At 46.7% G+C, this 18,881-nt stretch overlaps 1 protein-coding gene across 1 annotated transcript in view; it reads right to left on the bottom strand.

Annotated features, from left to right (window-relative positions):
* Positions 1 to 18,881, bottom strand: part of SMYD2 (SET and MYND domain containing 2) — a gene marked incomplete at both ends in the record, with an annotated part of 55,495 nt that overhangs the window by 3,725 nt on the left and 32,889 nt on the right. The window contains 8 exons of the mRNA XM_080698503.1: positions 336 to 513; positions 1,785 to 1,905; positions 3,319 to 3,429; positions 5,696 to 5,798; positions 8,414 to 8,481; positions 13,361 to 13,485; positions 14,177 to 14,237; positions 16,620 to 16,730. Coding sequence (XP_080554629.1) covers positions 336 to 513; positions 1,785 to 1,905; positions 3,319 to 3,429; positions 5,696 to 5,798; positions 8,414 to 8,481; positions 13,361 to 13,485; positions 14,177 to 14,237; positions 16,620 to 16,730 — 878 coding nt within the window. The remainder of the gene's footprint in view (positions 1 to 335; positions 514 to 1,784; positions 1,906 to 3,318; positions 3,430 to 5,695; positions 5,799 to 8,413; positions 8,482 to 13,360; positions 13,486 to 14,176; positions 14,238 to 16,619; positions 16,731 to 18,881) is intronic.

The raw sequence follows: 18,881 nt of genomic DNA on the forward strand, positions 1-18,881 counted from the left end.
TAGTAATTCCTGAGTGTCATTTAATATGGGAGGAGTGGGTGGGTAAAGAAATTAATACTAGCCTAAACTAAGTACTATGGACACAGGTCCTGGGTGAGACCTGGGAGGGACTTAAACCCTGTGTAACCTCAACCTGCCTCCTCTGGTGTCTCTGCGGGATGGCAGAGGAAGCAAAACTGGCCCAGTGGAGCAGTGCCCTGCACCTGCACCTCCGGCAGTAGCTGTCCTGGGCATGTTCTAACACAGGACAGGAAGATAATATAGCTAACCCTTTGCCTTTTGAACCACCAAATTCCATTCCACACTAGGATGAGCAGAACAGCCACTGCAATCACCTGTAGGGCTTGATGATTTTCTGTCCGTATCTCAACGCTCCTTCCCAGTCTTGCATGTACAAGCAGACGCCCATAGCCTGGTACATCATGTGCAACATGTACACGTTACTGTCCTCAAACACGGTGCTCATCTTCTCCTGGCTGAGCTCGCAGATCTCCAGCAGCTCACTAGGGGGTGCTGTGGTGTCAAGGAAACTGCAGGTGACAGGCAGGGCCCTGCAGCTAGGTTCTACCCCAGGCCTAGTCAAGTTCTCTCTTCCACTCCACTCCCTCCCTCCACTCCCTTGCCCTGGAAAAAGTAAGTTACAGAAATTTCAACAAGTGAAAGCGGAAGGAATTAAACCTGAAGGCCTCAATTGATTGCTACAGAAAACTAAAGAATTTTAGCTACAGGGTATAGACCCCTCAGCTCTGATATAAACAATATTGATTAGAATCACAAGTTCCAAGTCTTAATTAAACTCAAATCCTCACTCAACACACTTAGTTCCTCAGGCTAGCGTGTGTGTGTGTGTGTGTGTGTGTGTGTGTGTGTGCGCGCGTGTGTGTGTGTGTGTGTGTGTGTGTTACAGGGGATTGAATTCAAGGGCATTTAACCTCTGAGCTACACCCCCAACCCTATATTATTGAGACAGGGTCTTGCTATTGCTGAGGCTGGCTTCGAACCTGTGATCCTCTTGTCTCAGCCTCCCAAGTACTGGGATTACAGGTGTACATCACCATGCCTGGCAGCTGGGATATTTTTAAGGAAGTTGTGCCCACCATGACAAAGTTCATTCTTAGTTTCATTTTTGGTGTCAAGGACTGAAGTCAAGTCTGGGAAAACACTAAGCACCGGCTCTACCACTGAGTTAAGACTCCGACCCCTCCAAATTCTTTCTTATGTTGAGAAACAATGTGCCCTCTTATTTCCTTTCTCTGGCAGAGAAATGTCCTATATTCTTTCTCTGTCTGTTAGACATTAAGTCTACCTTCTGAGGTACAAATCCAATCCTTATTAAAATCCCAATGCTACAGTGTAGTGGTAAAAAAACATGGACTCTGGCAGTCAGCAGAGCCGTGGCAAAATCCTAACAGTGTCCCTTGGGCGAGTTACTACTTGATACCCCTGCACCTGCTTCCTCCTCTCCTGTGGAGAAGAGCCCTTACCCTGAGTAGGGCTGAGATAAACGGGGCTCTTGGTACCGTGCTTTGTTCAAAGTACGATACTCAATAAAAGAGCCTGCAAGGACTGGTCTCCCACCAAAGGGAGCGCTTGGCCAAACGAGTCAACTAAGGAAAAATTAGAACAGCATCATAAAATGTTGGCACAACACCATGGGCGGCCAATATTGCACAGTCACCAGGACATTCTTCCTTCAATTCAGAATCTTAAACCCATCCTCCTCCTGCTCTCTCTTCCTGGCTTCCTGCTACCTCTTGCCAGTGAGGGACAGTTGTAAAGGATATATTTGTAGTGCTTGGCCCTCCGGAATTCCTCAATGACGTTGCGGGCATATCTGACCATGTCACGGATCGCTTCTGCCTTCGGGGGATCATTGAGCTTCCGGATTTCCACCTTGGCCTTATCCTGAGGGAAATATCCACAAATGTGAGGCCTTACCTACCATGAAAACCACACATTCCCATGCAGAGGCAAAGGGTGGCCCAATTTTTTTTTTTTTTTTTTTTTTTTTTTGTGGTACTGGGGGTGGAACCCAGGGGCATTCTACCTCCGAGCTAAACCCCCAACCCTGTTTTATTTTATTTACTTATTTATTTATTTATTTACTTATTTTGGTGGGTCTGGGGATGGAACCCAGGGGCACTCGACCTCCGAGCTACACCTCCTGCACTGTTTTTATTCTTTATTTTTGAAACCGGGTCCCACTGAGTTGCAGAGGGCCTCAATAAGTTAGCTGAGGCTGTCTGCAAACTGCGATCCTCTGGTCTCAGCCTCCCAAATGCTGGGATTACAAGCGTGAGCCACTATACCTAGCTTGTTTTTTTTTTTTTTTCTTTATTTTTAAACAGGGTCTCACTGAGTTGCAGAGGACCTCACTAAGTAGTCGAGGCTGGCCATGAACTGCGATCCTCCTGTCTGCTCAGCCTCCCCAAATGCTGGGATTACAAGCATGTGCCACCATGCCCGGCATGGCCCATTCTAAAGTGTCAACAAAACAAAAGGACATCAGGCAGTGCATCTAAGTGGAACTGGATACTCCACTATGTGGCTATGTATGCTACTGGGGATGGAGCCCAGGGCTTTCCATATGCCGGTAAGTGCTCTTCTGCTCAGCTCTGTCCCCAGCCTTTTCTGAACTGAATTTTGAGACAGGGTCCGGCTAAGATTCTCAGGCTGGCCTAGCACTTGTGATTTTTTCTGCTTCAGCCTCCAGAGTAGATGGAATTGATTACAAGTATGTGCTACCACGCCTGGCTTAAAACATCAGATTATAAGCAGGGTACCGAACTTGCTGTGTTCATTGCTATATGCACAGGATCTAGAACAGTGCTTGGCACTCCATTACCTTTTACAAAAACAAAGATACTAATATTCTAGACAAAATTCTCTGAGAAGGACACCAGGAATATATTTGTTAGGGGCAGATATGTGTGTCTTCCTAGCAACAAATCAAGAGATGAGAGTCAGGAGCGGTATCACTGACAAAACTGGAATGTGGGGGATAACAGGAAAGTCCCACACGCTCTAACTCGAGCCTAATTGTGACTCTCAGGTATGTTTTTTTCCCCTCGCTTCTTTTGAGCACTTGAGTCACTTTCTTTTCAAGAATCAGGAACCTGACAGATCCTTCTCTCATTTCTACAGTGGAGTGAAAATATCCGTAGCTACCGGGTTCGAGGAGCTGGTCCAAAGAACCCAGTCAGACTGGATTCTCTGTCTTCGTAAGTTTGAAAGGGTCAGAAAAACTGTGGAAGGGTGTCCACAGAGGAGGTCCTGGGCTGGAGGGCAGGCTGTGCCTGGCACGGCCAGCAGACATACCTTGTCTTTGGTGGTGCACTCCTGGCACTCACAGGTGAAGAAGTAGGAATCTCTGAGCCGGTCATTCCTGTCTTCTGTGGGGTACAAGAGGTCAATGTAGCTGGTGAACACCTATGGGGCAAGAAGGCAGAGCCTGAGACTGTTGCGGAGAGTCACTGTGGCTCCGTGAACAGTGGAACAGGTGCCTGCTCCAGGGCCAGAGGGCGAGGAGGGCCATGCTGAGCAATGTGCTATTGACTGGAAGGCACGGAGCTTCTGAAACTGAGCATCCACCTTAGGATGTTCAGCTCCTCAAGGTAGAGAAAGTATAAAGAATCAGAGCCCCTAATCCAGTACACTGAGGGCTTCAAGGCTCCCTGCTTTCTCCTTCCTGACCAAACAGGGCAGGCTGCTGATCTGTCCTTGGTCTCAGGACAGAAACAGATGTCCCAGGGGACAAAGTCTACTAGGCCTGTGCTGCCTCTGCCTGGTCTTACTCAGGTGTTCTTGCCGTCATCTTTGGGTGTGTGCAGTGCAGGGGACAGCATGAATGCGCGTACATGGCCAGGTTTATCCTTCCTCCTGACATGACACCAGCTGTCAGCAGAGCAGGGGTGCATCTCTGCAGGCGGAACCAGCCGCTCTGGCGGCCCCAGGAGTCATGCATAGGAAACAGCTCCTGGGACGCTGCTCTGCTATGGCCTTAGCCAGCAGGCAGCTCCTGATCATGTTAGGCCAAGGGATGTGAGAAGTCTCACCTTGGGGCTCACCAGGCTCTCTTGTCCTTGCTCTTTTGTAAAACGGCTTATAACTAACATGTGGAGTATCTGGAGATGGCCAGCTTCTGGATGCCCACCATCTACTCATTGGCGGCACTGGCTGCTGCTGGGACAGATGGTTTTCACAAACCTGCCAGTGTGTCAGTGGCCTCACACACTGGCAGGACAGGGTGCAGGGAGCAGCTACGGGGCTGGGGGCTGCAGGGGCAGTCAGCCTCTCCCAACCCAAAGGGCAGGACTGGGTATGTTGTGGCTCATTCTGGCCCGTGGAGGAATGGGTTCCTTTCTCCCTAAAAGGCAAGTGAGTGTCAAAGCACTGCCTTCACCAAACCTAAGTGAATGCACCTAAGACCCAAGGGAGCATACAGGCCAACAACATGCAGTGTGGCCAAGACCCAGCCTGGTTTCCTTTGAAATGACTCATGGACACAGTGCAATCAACAGGAGCTCCAGAAGATGGCGACAGAGGCCACTGCAGATCACCGTTCACTGCTCAAGCTGAGCCTGTCTAGGAGCCGAACCCCTCATCTCAGCAGTCAGCCCGCAGGACCATGGCCTGTGATTACATCCCAACTCACTGCATTGTCTGTTTTAACAAAGAGGCATCAGGGTGGTCTCCCCAAGACATTCAGAAACCCAGGCAGCCCAGCCCTAAATGAGACTGGATTTACTCAAGGGTAGAAAGGCTAAGCTGTACATTCGGATTCTGGTCTAGTTCAGCTGTGGACTATTTAACACTTTACAATAAAATTCTAAGCATTTATCATTTAGTATACCAAAACAATTATATTTAAGATTTTAAGTGTCCAGGCATGTATCTTAAAATAGCCTTACAAACTGAAATTGTATTTAAAATGTATTAGTACAGTCCCTAAAAGTTCATGTGTTCTGTGGGGAGTCACTGGAGAACACAGAGGGCTCACACAGCAATTCCTGCGGGCCAGCCTTCTCCGGGCGAGACATCTCCAGGCTATCACAGTGGGAAAGGACAGGGATCGCAGAGCAGGTGGCGGAAGGCCTGGTGTCTCCACGGACCTAAGCTAGGGAGGGACGGATGGTGCCTCTTGCCCCTTCCTGGCTCTACTTCCCGGTCGGTGCACACACTGGCCGTCTGAAGCACAGGTATGCAGCTGATCTGACAGGACATGTGCTGGTGTCGCTGGGGCTGGTGGCTCTTTAGCCATTGCTGGGTTGCTAGTTCTCTTTTTGATAATGTTTTGGGCCTCTGGGGAAAGGAAAACCAGCAGGAATTCCCTAGTCAACTGCTGAGCAACATGGATAGAAGTTCCAAAGAGAATCGGCAATTTCAATTTGGTCATTTTGGCAGTCTCCCTTCTCTAGACCTCTCTCTGCGTCTTTGTTAAGAATTTAACTCAAATGTATCCTTTTCCGTTTCTTCTTCACCCAAGAAAGAAAAGGCAAGTACCCGATGGACGCCACGGTGTAGGACTCCAAGCCACAGGTCACAAGTCTGATCCCGGATCCCTGGAAGGCCTGAGGACGGCCGCAGTGTCACACCGGCATCAGTCCTGGCCGGCACCGCCACCCGGTTTGCCTGCGCTGCCTCTGAGCGCAGCCGTCCCGCGCCCACTGCCGCAGCCACCTGTGGCCACACTCACCTCTTCACCTGGGCTGATTTCCTGTACAGCTCTTACTTCTGCCAGGGTCCCCTTGTAGGTCACAATGACATTCGGACAACAGCTATGATTCATCAGTGCGACACTGCGAAGCAGAAGAGAAAGCCCAGTTTCCAGAATGACAGAGACAAGACTGTACAGGTGGCTTGCGAAGTCAGAGGGGTTAAAGACACGAAAAACATACATACTAGCCAGCTCAGACTATTCCAGGAGGTTGCTCTGCATACAACTAGAATAGTATCCAATCTCCTAAACTTTAACTATGTTGAACCTTTACATCCACCATTCAAAACAGAATTGCCTAAGCTAAAAACAAAGCACAACCATAAAAACATCAAACCCCAGTAATATTCCTTGCTGGCAGATGCAGGACTCAAAATCCAGAACCCAGGGCTAACGGCTACTCCACTGTACCCAGAACACGCAAAATGGGTTAATTCTTGCAAGCGGCTTTTTGTCTAGTGGTTCATTTCTCTTGCGTTTCCTTCAGATGTTGAGAAATACCAGCTGCTAAGTGAGGGAGGGTGTGATCCCCGAGGACCCGCAGGAGCCCGTTTGAGTCTCTGCACCTCAATTTCCTCATCCGGAAAATTGGGACATTACTGCTCCTGCTGCTCACTGTCTGCTTTTCAGGGACAGCGAGAAGGAGAGAGTCGCCTATGTGAGGTGCTTTGAGCTTTCTGATTATATCAAGGTCAAAGTTCTGAGAACAGAAATTTCTAAACTCCAGGGAAAAAGTGCTTGATCTCTGAAAGCACTGCCTTTGAAATCGCAATGCCAGTATGACTTCTGCCCGAGGGGATGTTTCCCCAATTAAAAATGCCAGGGAACTGGGGCTCAAGCTCCTCCGGGCACACACATCCCTAGGTATCACCGCTCTGAGGGCTGGTGCCACCTGCCTGTCTCTCACCTGCCTGCCGGGATACACAAAAGGGGTTGTGGAGCCTGTTGAGGACCCGCTGCCCGGGTGGGCTGTGTCCACACGGGCATGGCCTCCTCGTGTAGCCACACTTGGCTCAGACTTTCTCGGTTGTTCCTCAGGGAGCCTGGAACAACATGAGTGTTTGGGATCCCCACTTTCCAGGCAAGCACAGGGCGAGGCTTCAAACACCACCTGGTCTTTCTTTTCCTCTTCCGGATACTGGGAGCAAAAACAACGGCAGGGCTCATCTCAGTCCTTACATAGCTGCAACCCTTCTTACAGGGTTCAGTGCTCTTTTTCCCTTTTCCCAAGGACTAAATTTACACTAAAAACCATCTCTTCCCCCAATATACCTCTTTCCTGTCAGAATTCAAACTGCAGAGCCAGGCTGGTGGCGCACGCTTGTGATCCCAATACTTGGGAGGCTGAGACAAGAGGATCTCAGGTTCGTGGCCGGCCTCAGCTACTCAGTGAGGCCCTCCACAACATAGTGAGACCTTGTTTCAAAATAAAGAAGAGGGATGGGAGTGTAGCTAGGAGGTAGAATGACACTGGGTTCAAACCCCAGTACCAAAAAAAAAAAAAAGGATTCAAACTGCAGACTTTGGTCTCAGGGACAGAAATGTTACATGATTAAACTTTTTGTTTCTGATTCAAATAAACCCATGGATTCTTCCTTTCCCTTTCTTTCTCCCTTCCTCTTTCTTGCTTGTTCCGGGGATTGAGCCCAGTGGCTTTCTCCCTTTACGCCCCTGCCCTTTTCATTTTTTACTTTGAAACAGGGTCTCACTAAGTGGCTGAGAGCCTCACTAAGTTGGTGAAGTCGGTCACAAACCTGTGATGCTCTGGTCTTAGCTTTCCAAGTAACCTGACCAGAGTCTTCTCTTTCTGACCCAACTGAGGTGTGGAGCCTGGCAGCACGCACGGTGTGCACACACACCAGGAGCTAGCATTTCACACACAGCAAGCTGCAGGTAGGGGCTTTCTACACGAGCATCAGTTGAACACCTCCCTTTAGTTGGAAGTAATCTACGATGTGAATGAATTCAGACGAAATGCAAGAAGGGTTCCCTGACTCCATGTGTGAAGTGAGGTCCAGATGTCAGGGGTCTAAGTCATTTTGGAAATACCCAGTCCATCAGAGAGACAAGAGCAAAGTCAACTTTGGCAACCCACTAGACAGAGCTCTCAGGATCTCCATTTGTTAAATCACTAGCCTATCTAGAATTACTCAAATATTCCTGAACTAGAGAGAAAAATCTGATGTTTTTCTTTTTTTTTTTTTTTTTTTTTTCTCCAGTCACTACTTCCATAGAGTCTCCCTCTGAACTATGCTATTTTTATGCTGGTATTTTTTTTTTCCAAAAAGGGCTACTGGACAAGAATGTATTCTCTGCACAAGCATACAAGCAATTCTTGGTTAGCAATTAATGTTTCACTTTGAGCTTAAGAAACCCAAAGATTTCGAGAACCACAGAGATGCAGATAGCTAATTTCTCAGCAGGGCATGGGCTGTTCCTTCCATGCACACTATAAAATATTCTTTAATAACAGCTCTCTGCCTAGCAGGACTTAACAAGCAACTGTTCTCTTAACTACTACCTTCAAATCCTAAGTGTAGGGGAAATATTTTGAAATCTGGCAGATTAAAAAGCTGTCTTAATTCACTTGGAGTTTCATGTCTGCCACATGCAGTTAGGTGGGTTATATAAAAAAAATTTTTTAAAAGCAAATTACCGTTAAGTAAGTACAAAGAAATGAAGTCAAATTCAACCTACTCAGGAAATATCGCTGATCCCAAATGAGAAAGTTCTTCATCTTCAATAGTGAAGCCATTACAGTTAACCTGCAGTGACAAAGGGGGAGAAAGAGAAAAGTCTAAAAGAAGAGAAAAGCTAAAGCTTCCCTCTGGATGTGGATATTAATCTTGACTTTCAACAAACTAACTAGGAAGGTATTCTGGTTTGGTGGTTTCTAATTTTTTTTTTTTTCTTTTTGCTATAGTATCCTTTCTTCAAACAAAATTTGCTCATTGGTCTCATGTTTAAACAAATAAAAGCAAAACTTTATAGAGACGAAGCACCTCTTTGAGGCACCACCTGCTCAGGAGCCCAGGAATATCCCAGCAGCCTGTGACTCCACACACCAGAGTTGGCATGTGGACACAGGAGGCAACACACCTGGGGTCGTGGTGTCTAGAGTCTAGTCCAAATTCGGCTGCAACGTTTCGGGTTGATCTGGAGCTCATTTGCTAAGTCCTCAACCCTTAAAAAAAAGGACTGCTTAATCCTACTATATAGCTATGAAAATCCTTGTCTACTCTGATTTCTGTCCCTCCCATTAAGAGGCAGAGGGACCAAAGGCAAGACACAACCTTGTCTCTCGAATCTGGGTCAAATCAACCACTGGCCATTTTCTTATCCTTGAAAAGAAATGTTGCATTAAAAAAAAATTATCCCTCCACAACTTGGTGAGACCCTATTTCAAAATAAAAATAGGGATGGGGGTATAGCTCAGAGGTAGAATGCCTCTGGATTCAATCTCCAATACCACCAAAATAAATAAATAAATAGATAGATAGAAATACCAAGGACAATTCTCACCATTCTAGAGATCTAACTTGGAACCAACAGGCTGAAATAGGTCCTATACATACCAACTTCTGTGCTCTGTATTGGTGTTCTTTCCACAAATATTTATTGAGAGTCCTAATGTTCAGGGCACTGTGCACAGAAAGATAAAGAGGCCAAAAACTGTGGCCTCCAAGAACACCCAGTCTCTTGGGAGATTAACTCAGTGGGTGTTCTTCATGTGTTTCTAAAATATCAGAGCCAAAAAGGAACTCCATCTCTTCACTGTCTGCAAAAGGAATCTGAGGTCAGACAGGAGCAGTGGCTGGCCTAGTCAAAAGGCAAGCTGGTGGCAAAGGCTGAGACTCCCACTCATTCCAGGGACAGATAGCTTGGACTACCTTGCAGGATGGGATTGTTGCTCCTTTGCTTTTTGGCCTCTCCTCTATGGCTCCAGGTCCCTTCCAGCTTGGCCATTGTATGACCATCAATAAAGTCTCTTTACTCCCTCTACCTCCTCTCCTCACTGTGGAGGAGTACCTGGTTTCTCCATAAGCAAAGGCTCCTATAAGCATGAGTGTCATTACTGTTCCTTTCAGGGAGGTGGGGATGGTGTTTAAGCCAAATTGCACAGCAATTTTCCTGCCAGCTTTCCCTCCCTTCTGAGATATCCCTAGGGAAGAAAAATGTACTTGCACATTAAGAAAGATGCTTGGGTCACAGTCCTTTTTTTCAAGTCAAATCAGGCATAAGTGCCTTGCTAACTCTATTCTCATAATTAGCATTTAGACTAGATGTAGGCTACACACCAAAAATACCCTTCCCAACCATGCATATGTTCATAGTGATTAAAACGTACCCCGATGCTCTCAAGGAGTGTGGTCGCCTTTGGCTGCCAGCTGCTGCTGGGCTGTGTGTTCACCCAGCAGCCTCCCCTGGACCAGACTGAGGAGGGGGCTCAGGCTGGGCACGGAGGGGCAGCAAGGTAGTGGGAGACAGGACCAGGGGGCAGCATGGGGGAAATGTACTTCTCATTTTTGCTTGGGACACTGAAAGCCCCTCTTTAAATTTACATGTGAAAAAGTGCTATGTATTTGCATGTACACATAAAATCTTAGAATGGATTCTTTTTTTGTTTGTGGAATTGAGATTGAACACAGAAGTATTCTACCTCCAAGCTGTATGTTCAGCCCTATTTATTTTATTTTTTGCGGTACCGGGGATGGGACCCAAGGGAGAGGGGTGTGTGTTACTGAGAATTAAACCCAGGGGTACCTGAGCTATACCTCCAGCCTTATTTTTTATTCTTTATTTTAAAACAGGGTCTTACTGAGTTGCAAAGGGCCTCATTAAGTAGCCGAGGCTGGCCAAGAACTGCAATCCTCCTGTCTCAGCCTCCCAAATGCTGAGATGACAAGCATGTGCCACTATGCCCGGCTCTGGTATTTTTTATTCTTTATTTTGAAACAAGGTCTCACTAAGCTATGAGGGGCTTCACTAAGTAGCTGATCCTCCTGTATCAGCCTCCCAGGTACTAGGATTACAAGTGTATATCACCATGCCCAGCTTTAGAATGGATTCTATGATTTGATAAATACATAGTTTATAAAGGAATAAACTGCCTACAGTTAAGTGTGTATGTGTACATGTGTTATTTTTTTCTCTTAAGAACATGAATGTGCTGGGTTTTCTGAGATAGTCCAAATTTCAGACTAATTTTCAACACAAACACACTTGTACTTGTGAGATCTAGAGCCTTTACTTTTGTTAAGAAAATATGGTCCATATCTACCACTCAACATGGAGAAGTCCCATCAGCATGTATCACTATGATAGAATAAGCTTTTTTCACCACTTAAGAGAAGACACTTATTTTACTGCTCTTATGTGTCATATATCCACCTCTCATTTCATCCAAAGGGGAAAAATAATCATGTACCCAGTTTTTCAAAAAATATAAGAGAAATCAATTATTCAACTTCGCACTGTCACCAAAATCCACCATCCACCATTTTCCCATCCTTGGGAAAATGTGTAAATTCAGAGGAATGTGAAAGTCAGAAGGTTTCTTACTACTTTTTGTTATTCCTCTAACAAGGAATAGTACTTTGTTCTGATTGCAAGTCACAGAGATAAATATACCTACATAAAGTCTTTTATTAAGAATGCACTGGACCTTTAACAGTGATTCTCCTGGGCGAGGGAGTGAGCAGAAGGGGCGGATGACTCAGAGTTGCTTGTGATGTCACTTTTGGTGTGTATTTTAGAATACAGTATGCTTCTTAACTTTTTTCCTTCCATTTTTTAAGTTATACATGCTCATTGTAGAAAATCCAGATAATCGAAAAAGCAGAAACTCCCAACAACTCAGAAGATAACCAACTGTGAACCTCCACGCAGTCTGTAAGTGTGCATGTGTTTCCGTACTGTTTCTTCCTGCTCTGGTCTACCATGCTCTATCATCGACATTTCCCCCCACCCTCAGGCAGTCTTTGAAACATGTAATCTGCTGTGCGTGGTGGCGCACGCTTGTAATCCCTGCGCTTGGGAGGCTGAGACAGGAGGATCGCACGGGTTCGAAGCCAGCCTCAGCTACTTAGTGAGACCCTGTTTCCAAATAAAAAAATATAAAAAAGGTCTGGGAATATAGCCCGGAGGTAGAAAGCCTCTGGGTTCCACCCCCAGTACCAGCAAAAAAAAAAAAAAAAAAAAAAAAAAAGAAACATGTAATCTTCCATCAGGTGGTTATGCCACAATTTATTAAATTAAACTCCTACTGTTAGCCATTTCCAAAATTTCCTTTATTCCTTATTCCCTTCCCCCCATCCTCCCTCCCTCCATTCCTTTTTTTTTTTTTTTTTTTTTTTGGTACTGGGATTTGAATACAGGGGCGTTTTACCTTGAGCTACACCCCAGCCCTATTATATTTTTTTAGTTTGAAACAGGATCTCACTAAGTCCCAGAGGGCCTCACTAAGTTGCTGAGGCTGGCCACAAACCTGTGATCCTCCTGTATCAGCCTCTCAAGTACTGAGATCACAAGCGTGGACAACCACACTTGGCTCATTCCTTCCTTTCTACTGCTTCTAAACAACATTAATAATAAACAGCTTGTTTAATCTCTCGATAAAGTCCGATTCTTTCCTTATAGGGCAGATTCCAGGGAATGGAATTACTAGGTCAAAGGGCATACCGGTGATGTACATTATAAGACAAAAACATGTCTTATTCCCCACACATACCTAGAGAATGAAGGTTCTGATGGAGGTCCCTGAAGCTATCTGCACCCAGCATGCAGTCCTTCCCTCTCTGGGAAGGTAGCCTTGAATGAGAGTCCCACGTTGTACAGGAAAACATAGATCACATGAGAGAGAGAAATCTGGCATAGCAAGTCAGGTCACAAGGACCAGCCCTCGTGCATCCGCAGATCCTGACCCAGGATGGCTTTCTCCTCTTGACCCTGCAATACCTAAGCCTGAGCCTTTGCAATGGCCTAGTGTCCAATTCTTTAAGTTACTCTTGTTAAGAAGCCTAACGTTTTGTTGTTGTTGTTGTTGTATCTGAGCTTGGGAAAAACCTGGGTTTCTCTAAACAAGGCCCCTGAACAACTACAGAAAAGACTCCATGCAGGTGGACCCAGTGGCTCGGGTCTGTCCTCTTTCAGTCACCAGAGAGGGCTGTCCTCCTGGGGTATCTTTATACCCTTTGCTGTATCAGTACAGCAGAGAAAATATAAAACACCCAGCATGGTCAGCAGGACATTTCTGTCCAAGAGGAAGGTTGAAGAGAGGAAAAGTAAATTTAATGTAGAAACTCCAAAAGTTCTTTTCTTTGCAAACAGCTTAACATGTGTCAGAGAACCGGAGCACAGGCAGCGCCCTTGTTTTCATAAACTCTTCCAGGGAGAGGCAGAGACAAATTCCTGCGCTCAGACCCGCAGTGAGCAGCACAGGTCACCTCGCAAGGTTGACAAGGGCGCAGCAGGGCCGGGGCCTTGATGGGCAGATGCCGCCCCCATCTGCTCACCTCACAAATGTGTGCTGGGGACAAGGACTGGGGAGAGGGAAAGGCTGCACTGTCAGGGATAGGGACAGGGCTGAGGATGGGGCCTGGGGGAGGCAAAGGCCACACCGGCACCCGGCACCGGCACCCTTACTTGTGCAAAGAGCATGACGAGGCTGCTGTGGCCAGGGAGTTCCAGGTGCTTGGAGTAGAACTGATGGAGGGCAGCAATATCACTCTGAATCAAGTCCTTCTTCTCATTGTCTAGCTTGTCCAGATCTGTGGAGTAATAACCTGTTGTTGTTCACTGTGTAGGAAACAGCAGATTGCTTGCTATCTCCTTTTCTTGCTATAAATGGCACAGAGGAGAGGGCAGAAACCTAATGTGTCCAGTCCCCAGAGAATATTTCCCCCCAATGCTTAGTCTGGCTACGAGCCCTGGGGAGAAAAAGACCCTCCATTCTTTCTTCTCCTCCTCTCACAACTGAAGTCACTCAGGACTTGAAATTATACTGATCTATACTGAGCAATGGGGTCAGGAATGAGGGGCGACAGCTGATAAGAGGCCTCAGTCTGGTCAAGGGCCCTGGATTGTGTCCTGGCCAAGCAACTGGATGGCCCCTGAACCTAATGCCTTTGGGTAAGGACACTGGATGTTTGCAGACTGAATTCAGTGAAGGTCCGAAAATATTTTTCATACTGGGAAGTCAGCAGGCCATAGCCCAGGGTAAATATTCATCTTGTGGGGTCCTACCTCCCCTTAATTAATTCCTAACAAACCTATAAATTTAAAGAGAAGAGAAGTCAAAGGCACTTTTCAAAATAGCACTCAAGTCAAAATATAACGTATAATTTAAAAATCACCATCCCTACTAAGAGAATAAGCTATCTCTTCCTTGCCACAATCCTGCCTAATCCATGTTAAACTTGTAGCTAAAATAACTGCCCAGTGGGTCATAAAAAGACTTACGTGATTCAAACTCCTTCACAGCTAACAATTTCTCTGAAGGTGTCCTCTCTGGGTGGATTTTCTAGTAATTGGGGAAGAAATCACACAGATACAGATGTTAACAACCAGGATATAGGGTAGCGCTTTCGCTTTTACATTCGACATGAAGAAAAAGCAACAATTTTCAAGGAAGTAGAGAAAGCTACCCAAGGAGTCCAGCACTTGGGCTCTGAGAGCATGTGTCCAACGTCCAAATCCAAAGGGCTCTTTAAAAAGGCTTTTAAAGTATCTGCTGTGTTTCTACCACCCTGAGAATACTCCACACACAGTAGGCTCAGAAATGCTTGTTACTGGGAAAAGAACAGGGCCAGAAAACAACTTTTAGGGCCCTTACTTAAAAGGACAGAGTCTACAGACAAACCATCCTATTTATTATTTCTCCTTCTAAAAAGGAACAAAATCAAACCCCCCATCCATTTTACACTTTCTTTAAGCATAGGCTAAAATGATCTCAAATTCTGTGTTTCAAAAAGAACACTTTTGGTTGTATCCGTGGGCCCAGATTCACTTTAAACGTGTTGCTGGCTTTGTTCTAGACACCCCAAGAGGAGCTAACAATAGTAAACCCGCCAGGCTTTGAGAACATGAATAAACTTGGTGTTGACAAGAGTTCAAACGCAGCGCTCAGGAGCTGGCCTGAGGCCTCGTCTTTGTAATCTGGCTATTCAATTTGGGGATACAGGTGGTCTAGCAGGGCGCTCTCACCTCCCTAGTTAACATGTTAAGCTTCCCCTTGGTGGTTTGGTAGCCAGTCTCCCCTAATCCTTTGCAAGCTACTAGAATACAAATGGTCTGGTTTTTTAATCATCAAGTCCTATAGAGATGAAAAGACAGTCAGGTAACTTTTCATTTAAAAGACTATTAGCAGTCACAGTAATTATAATAAAAGTTGAATGGAACTAGTATAAACTCATCATAGTATTCCGGCTCTCCTCCTGGTGTCAAAACATTTTTTTCTGAAGCAGAAATCTTCCATTCACAGGATGCACTTCTGTAAGATTAATAAGTTATCTTGCCTAGGAAAGCGATTCATTCAGGAAAGGAGACCAGCTTCTTCAAATTCTTAACACCATAAACAACGCCAGTAAGTCAGGGTGAAAGAAGAGCCAGAAGACTGGTCTCCTAATCCCCCCAAGATCCGCACAGTTTCAATCAACTGGATGGCTTATTTACTCTGAGGACTCACCGAGGCACACCATTTCCCTGTACCCTTTTATTCTGCCAACTACTCTGTGTAATTTCAAAGATAACTAAGAATCCAAAGGTTAGCCTCGTCCAGGGGCAAGCAACTCTGACTTTCCAGTCTCACTCCACAGGCATCCCCCACAATGGTTCTGCTTGCTCTGAGCTGGCAGCATTGCCTTTGGCAGCACCTAACCCAGCTCAGCGTAGTGGAACAATGACCTCAGGGTTGGGAAATGTTCTCCTGCCGTTTATACACCCGGAATCCTGGCTTCGTCGGGGGACAGATACATACCCACCATCAAATTCACGTTTGGCTTAGACTACCAAATATAGACAAACTGTAAGGGGAAGTGGGTACAGGTCGGTAGTTATGTGGAAGGAAGAGGCAGACGAAGAGTTTCAGCCTTGATTTATATTACAGAGGCCTTGCCACCAACTTCTCTATCCACACAGAGGACAAGACGTCCATGGAGATACGCTCCAAAGTTTTACACTGCCTATTTCTAGAGTGTTCTCCTATCCTCCGTTGAATTTGGCCTTCAGAGGTCAGATGTCCAAGGACCATGACGTCAGGAAGGACCGACGGAGCAAGGGGAAGCAGTCCCACATCAACTGTGGAGAAGTGTGTTGGTGACCACCTGCTCCCGCTGGGGTATCTCTTTCCTTCTTTCTTCCTTTCCATTTTCCTATCTTCTTCCCCTCCTCCTTTCCTCAGTTTCTACTTTTTTTCTCTCTCTTCTTTGCACGTGCCATCATCCTGGCTGACCCTTCCACGCTCTTGCCTGTCTACACACAAGCAAGAGCGTAAGGGGAAGCACAGGATGCTGCACAGGAAAAGGGACAGACAGGGTGAGCTCTCCACGTCAGAAGGGAGAGAGGGGAATTGCAAAGCTTCTCGGAGCAGCCTGGTTTTCCAGGAAGTTCTAATCAATATTTTCGGTCAGGTTTTCTTTGTAAACTGGTTTTGGAAAAAAAAAAAAAAAAAGCTTAGAATTTAATGGCCATGGCTATGCTCCTGGTCTGAGATAAGCAACATCCTAATTGCACGGGGCCGACAACAAACTGAGTGTACACGCTCCTGCCCCACCCACATGGACGCGCAGGGATGGAGCTTAAGAGCCTTTAACTAGACACGATCATCACCGGTCAGGCCCTTATTTTCTTGACCTTGGAGAAGGAAATATTATAAAATGCCTTTGAGCGTTACCCATTTCCTCACCTGTTTGGCCAGAATCCTTGCTGTTAGTCTTACAGTCTCCGACGGATTCCAGTTTTCCCCATAATCAACCATGGGAGAACATTCCAACTTGTGCATGGGCCAATCTTCTTTCTGGAAAGATTTTTTTTTTTTTAATTCTCAACACACACACACAACAGTGGAACAAAGTCCAAGAAGAAAGGATGCAATAAGTCTGCCTAGCTAAGGTCAAGGGAAACATTTCCTTTTGGAAAACATGAGGATGTTCACAAAAGCAAGAGATTAGAATCACCTTTTAAGACAGATCTGTTACCTTGACCCAGGCCTGGTCAAGGCTGTTGGGACGAGGAGGCGTGGTTCTGGGTTTTTCATCCAGTGCCTCTTTCTGCAGACCCTGGTTATTCTGCACCACACATGGGCCCATCCACATAGGGGTGAGTGACTGGGGTACTGGCCTGGCTCTGTTCTCACATCAGGGTAAACAGGTGATTGTTAACAGAAAGTACAGAAGATGGCTTTGTCAAGGGCTTGGCATAACTATTGGGAACACAGAGGATACAGACTTCTCTGATTCATTTGACTAAAAAAAAATAATAATAATCAACCTGTTATTTCTGTCATGCATCCTGAGGCTTCTGTGCCCATATGGGGTACAAAGGGGAATCTCTCATTACTGGGAGGGTGGAGATGCCATCCCTCCATTAAGATGAGAGGCAGAGGAAGAGAAGGGCGCCATGGTACTGTGAAGCCCAAAAGGAGGGAGCACTCTGAAGATGAGGAGCAATGGTGTCACCAAAGCTAGTGACAGGCTTGTGTGACACGACGGGAAATCAGTACGGCCTCATGGAGGTCAGTGCCAACCCAGATAAAAAGCCAGTTGGGCGGAGTGATGAGGTGAGAAGCTGCTGGGAGTGGATGGAAGGCAGTGGAAAGCGGGAGGGAAGGGGTGAAGGTTTACATGTGGAAGGGTTGGGGGGAACTAACTACTTTTTGGATGTGAAGCATCAGAGCATGTCTGTACATGGATTACAGAATCCTCGGACACTCTGGCACAAGGGAACGAAGTACTGCCTCATTCAGCCTTCCCCAGCTCAGAAAATGGTAAGTCCTCTCTTTCGGATGCTCAGGCCAGAAACCTTGAGTGGTCCAGAATGCCACACTCACACACTCCAACCCTGAACTCCCTGGCAATCATTAGCCTCTGCCTTGAGAAGGTATCTAGACTCTGAGCCTTTCCTGTCACCTTTCTACCTTGCTGCAGCTCTGACATTTCTCAAGATTACTGCCACTGCCTTCCTGCTGGAAGCCCATCTCTACCCTCCCCTATCCCCAGACTGCCTCAGGAGGACTGCCACTGGGATGCTGCCAAACAAAACTCAGACCATGCCAGGCCTCAGCTCAGAAACTTCTAAGGGCTTTTCATCTCAGACAAAAGGGCTCCATCCAACAGGTGACCATCGAGGCCACAGGCTAAGGGGCTCCCCCTCTCCTCGGCCCCATCCTCTCCCGCCACCTCTTCTTCCCAGCCTTCCAACTTAGCCACAACTGTGTCCTTGCTCTGTCAAACGCACCGAGCCACGCTCTCACCTCAAGACCTTGGGCACTTGCTATTTCCTATCTAGCGCTGGCTCCCCCGGCTCTCCACAGCTGGCTCCTTCGGGTCACCTGTGCAAGATGCCTGCCATACTCATTCCTGGCCCCAACAGCCCTTTCCCCAGCACCTTCCTTTTCCTCCCTTCTGGGGTTCTTTTCCACCTCCCATCGCTTGACACATTACATACGCACTAGGTTAGTTCTTTGGTTTATTATCTATTGCCTCCCATTAAAATAAAAGAGCTGATCCAGTTTTGTTCGTAGCTGTAACCCTAGAACCCATCCCTGCGCCTGTCGCTCACGGGGCACTCAGCAGAGCTGCTGAATGAAGCTGTCTCCTTCCGTCTTCCCCCCACCTCCGTCCTGAAAAGGAGGGACATAAGAACACTAATGATTTCGTGCAGTACCTGGCCCAACCCCAGGGCTCCAGCTCTGTGCCAAGATGTTCCGCAGAGTTAAATAACACCATGCCAAATATAACCGAGAGCAGGGAGAGAAGAAACGACAAGATGTGCACAAGGGAGCAGAGGGTCTGTTTTTAGCCGGCGTCTCAAGCACGATCATGGTGTGAAGCAGAGGAGTGAGATTGGGGTCCGGGGCCTGCCTGCCTGCCTGACAAACCAGCTCTTTCCAGCTGCAAAGCAAAGAGAAAAGGACAAGATGCTCTCTGCAGACCTGCAGGGAGGGAGG

Source organism: Muscardinus avellanarius (genome assembly GCF_963383645.1).
Source record: "Muscardinus avellanarius genome assembly, chromosome: 7".
Taxonomy (NCBI): domain Eukaryota; kingdom Metazoa; phylum Chordata; class Mammalia; order Rodentia; family Gliridae; genus Muscardinus; species Muscardinus avellanarius.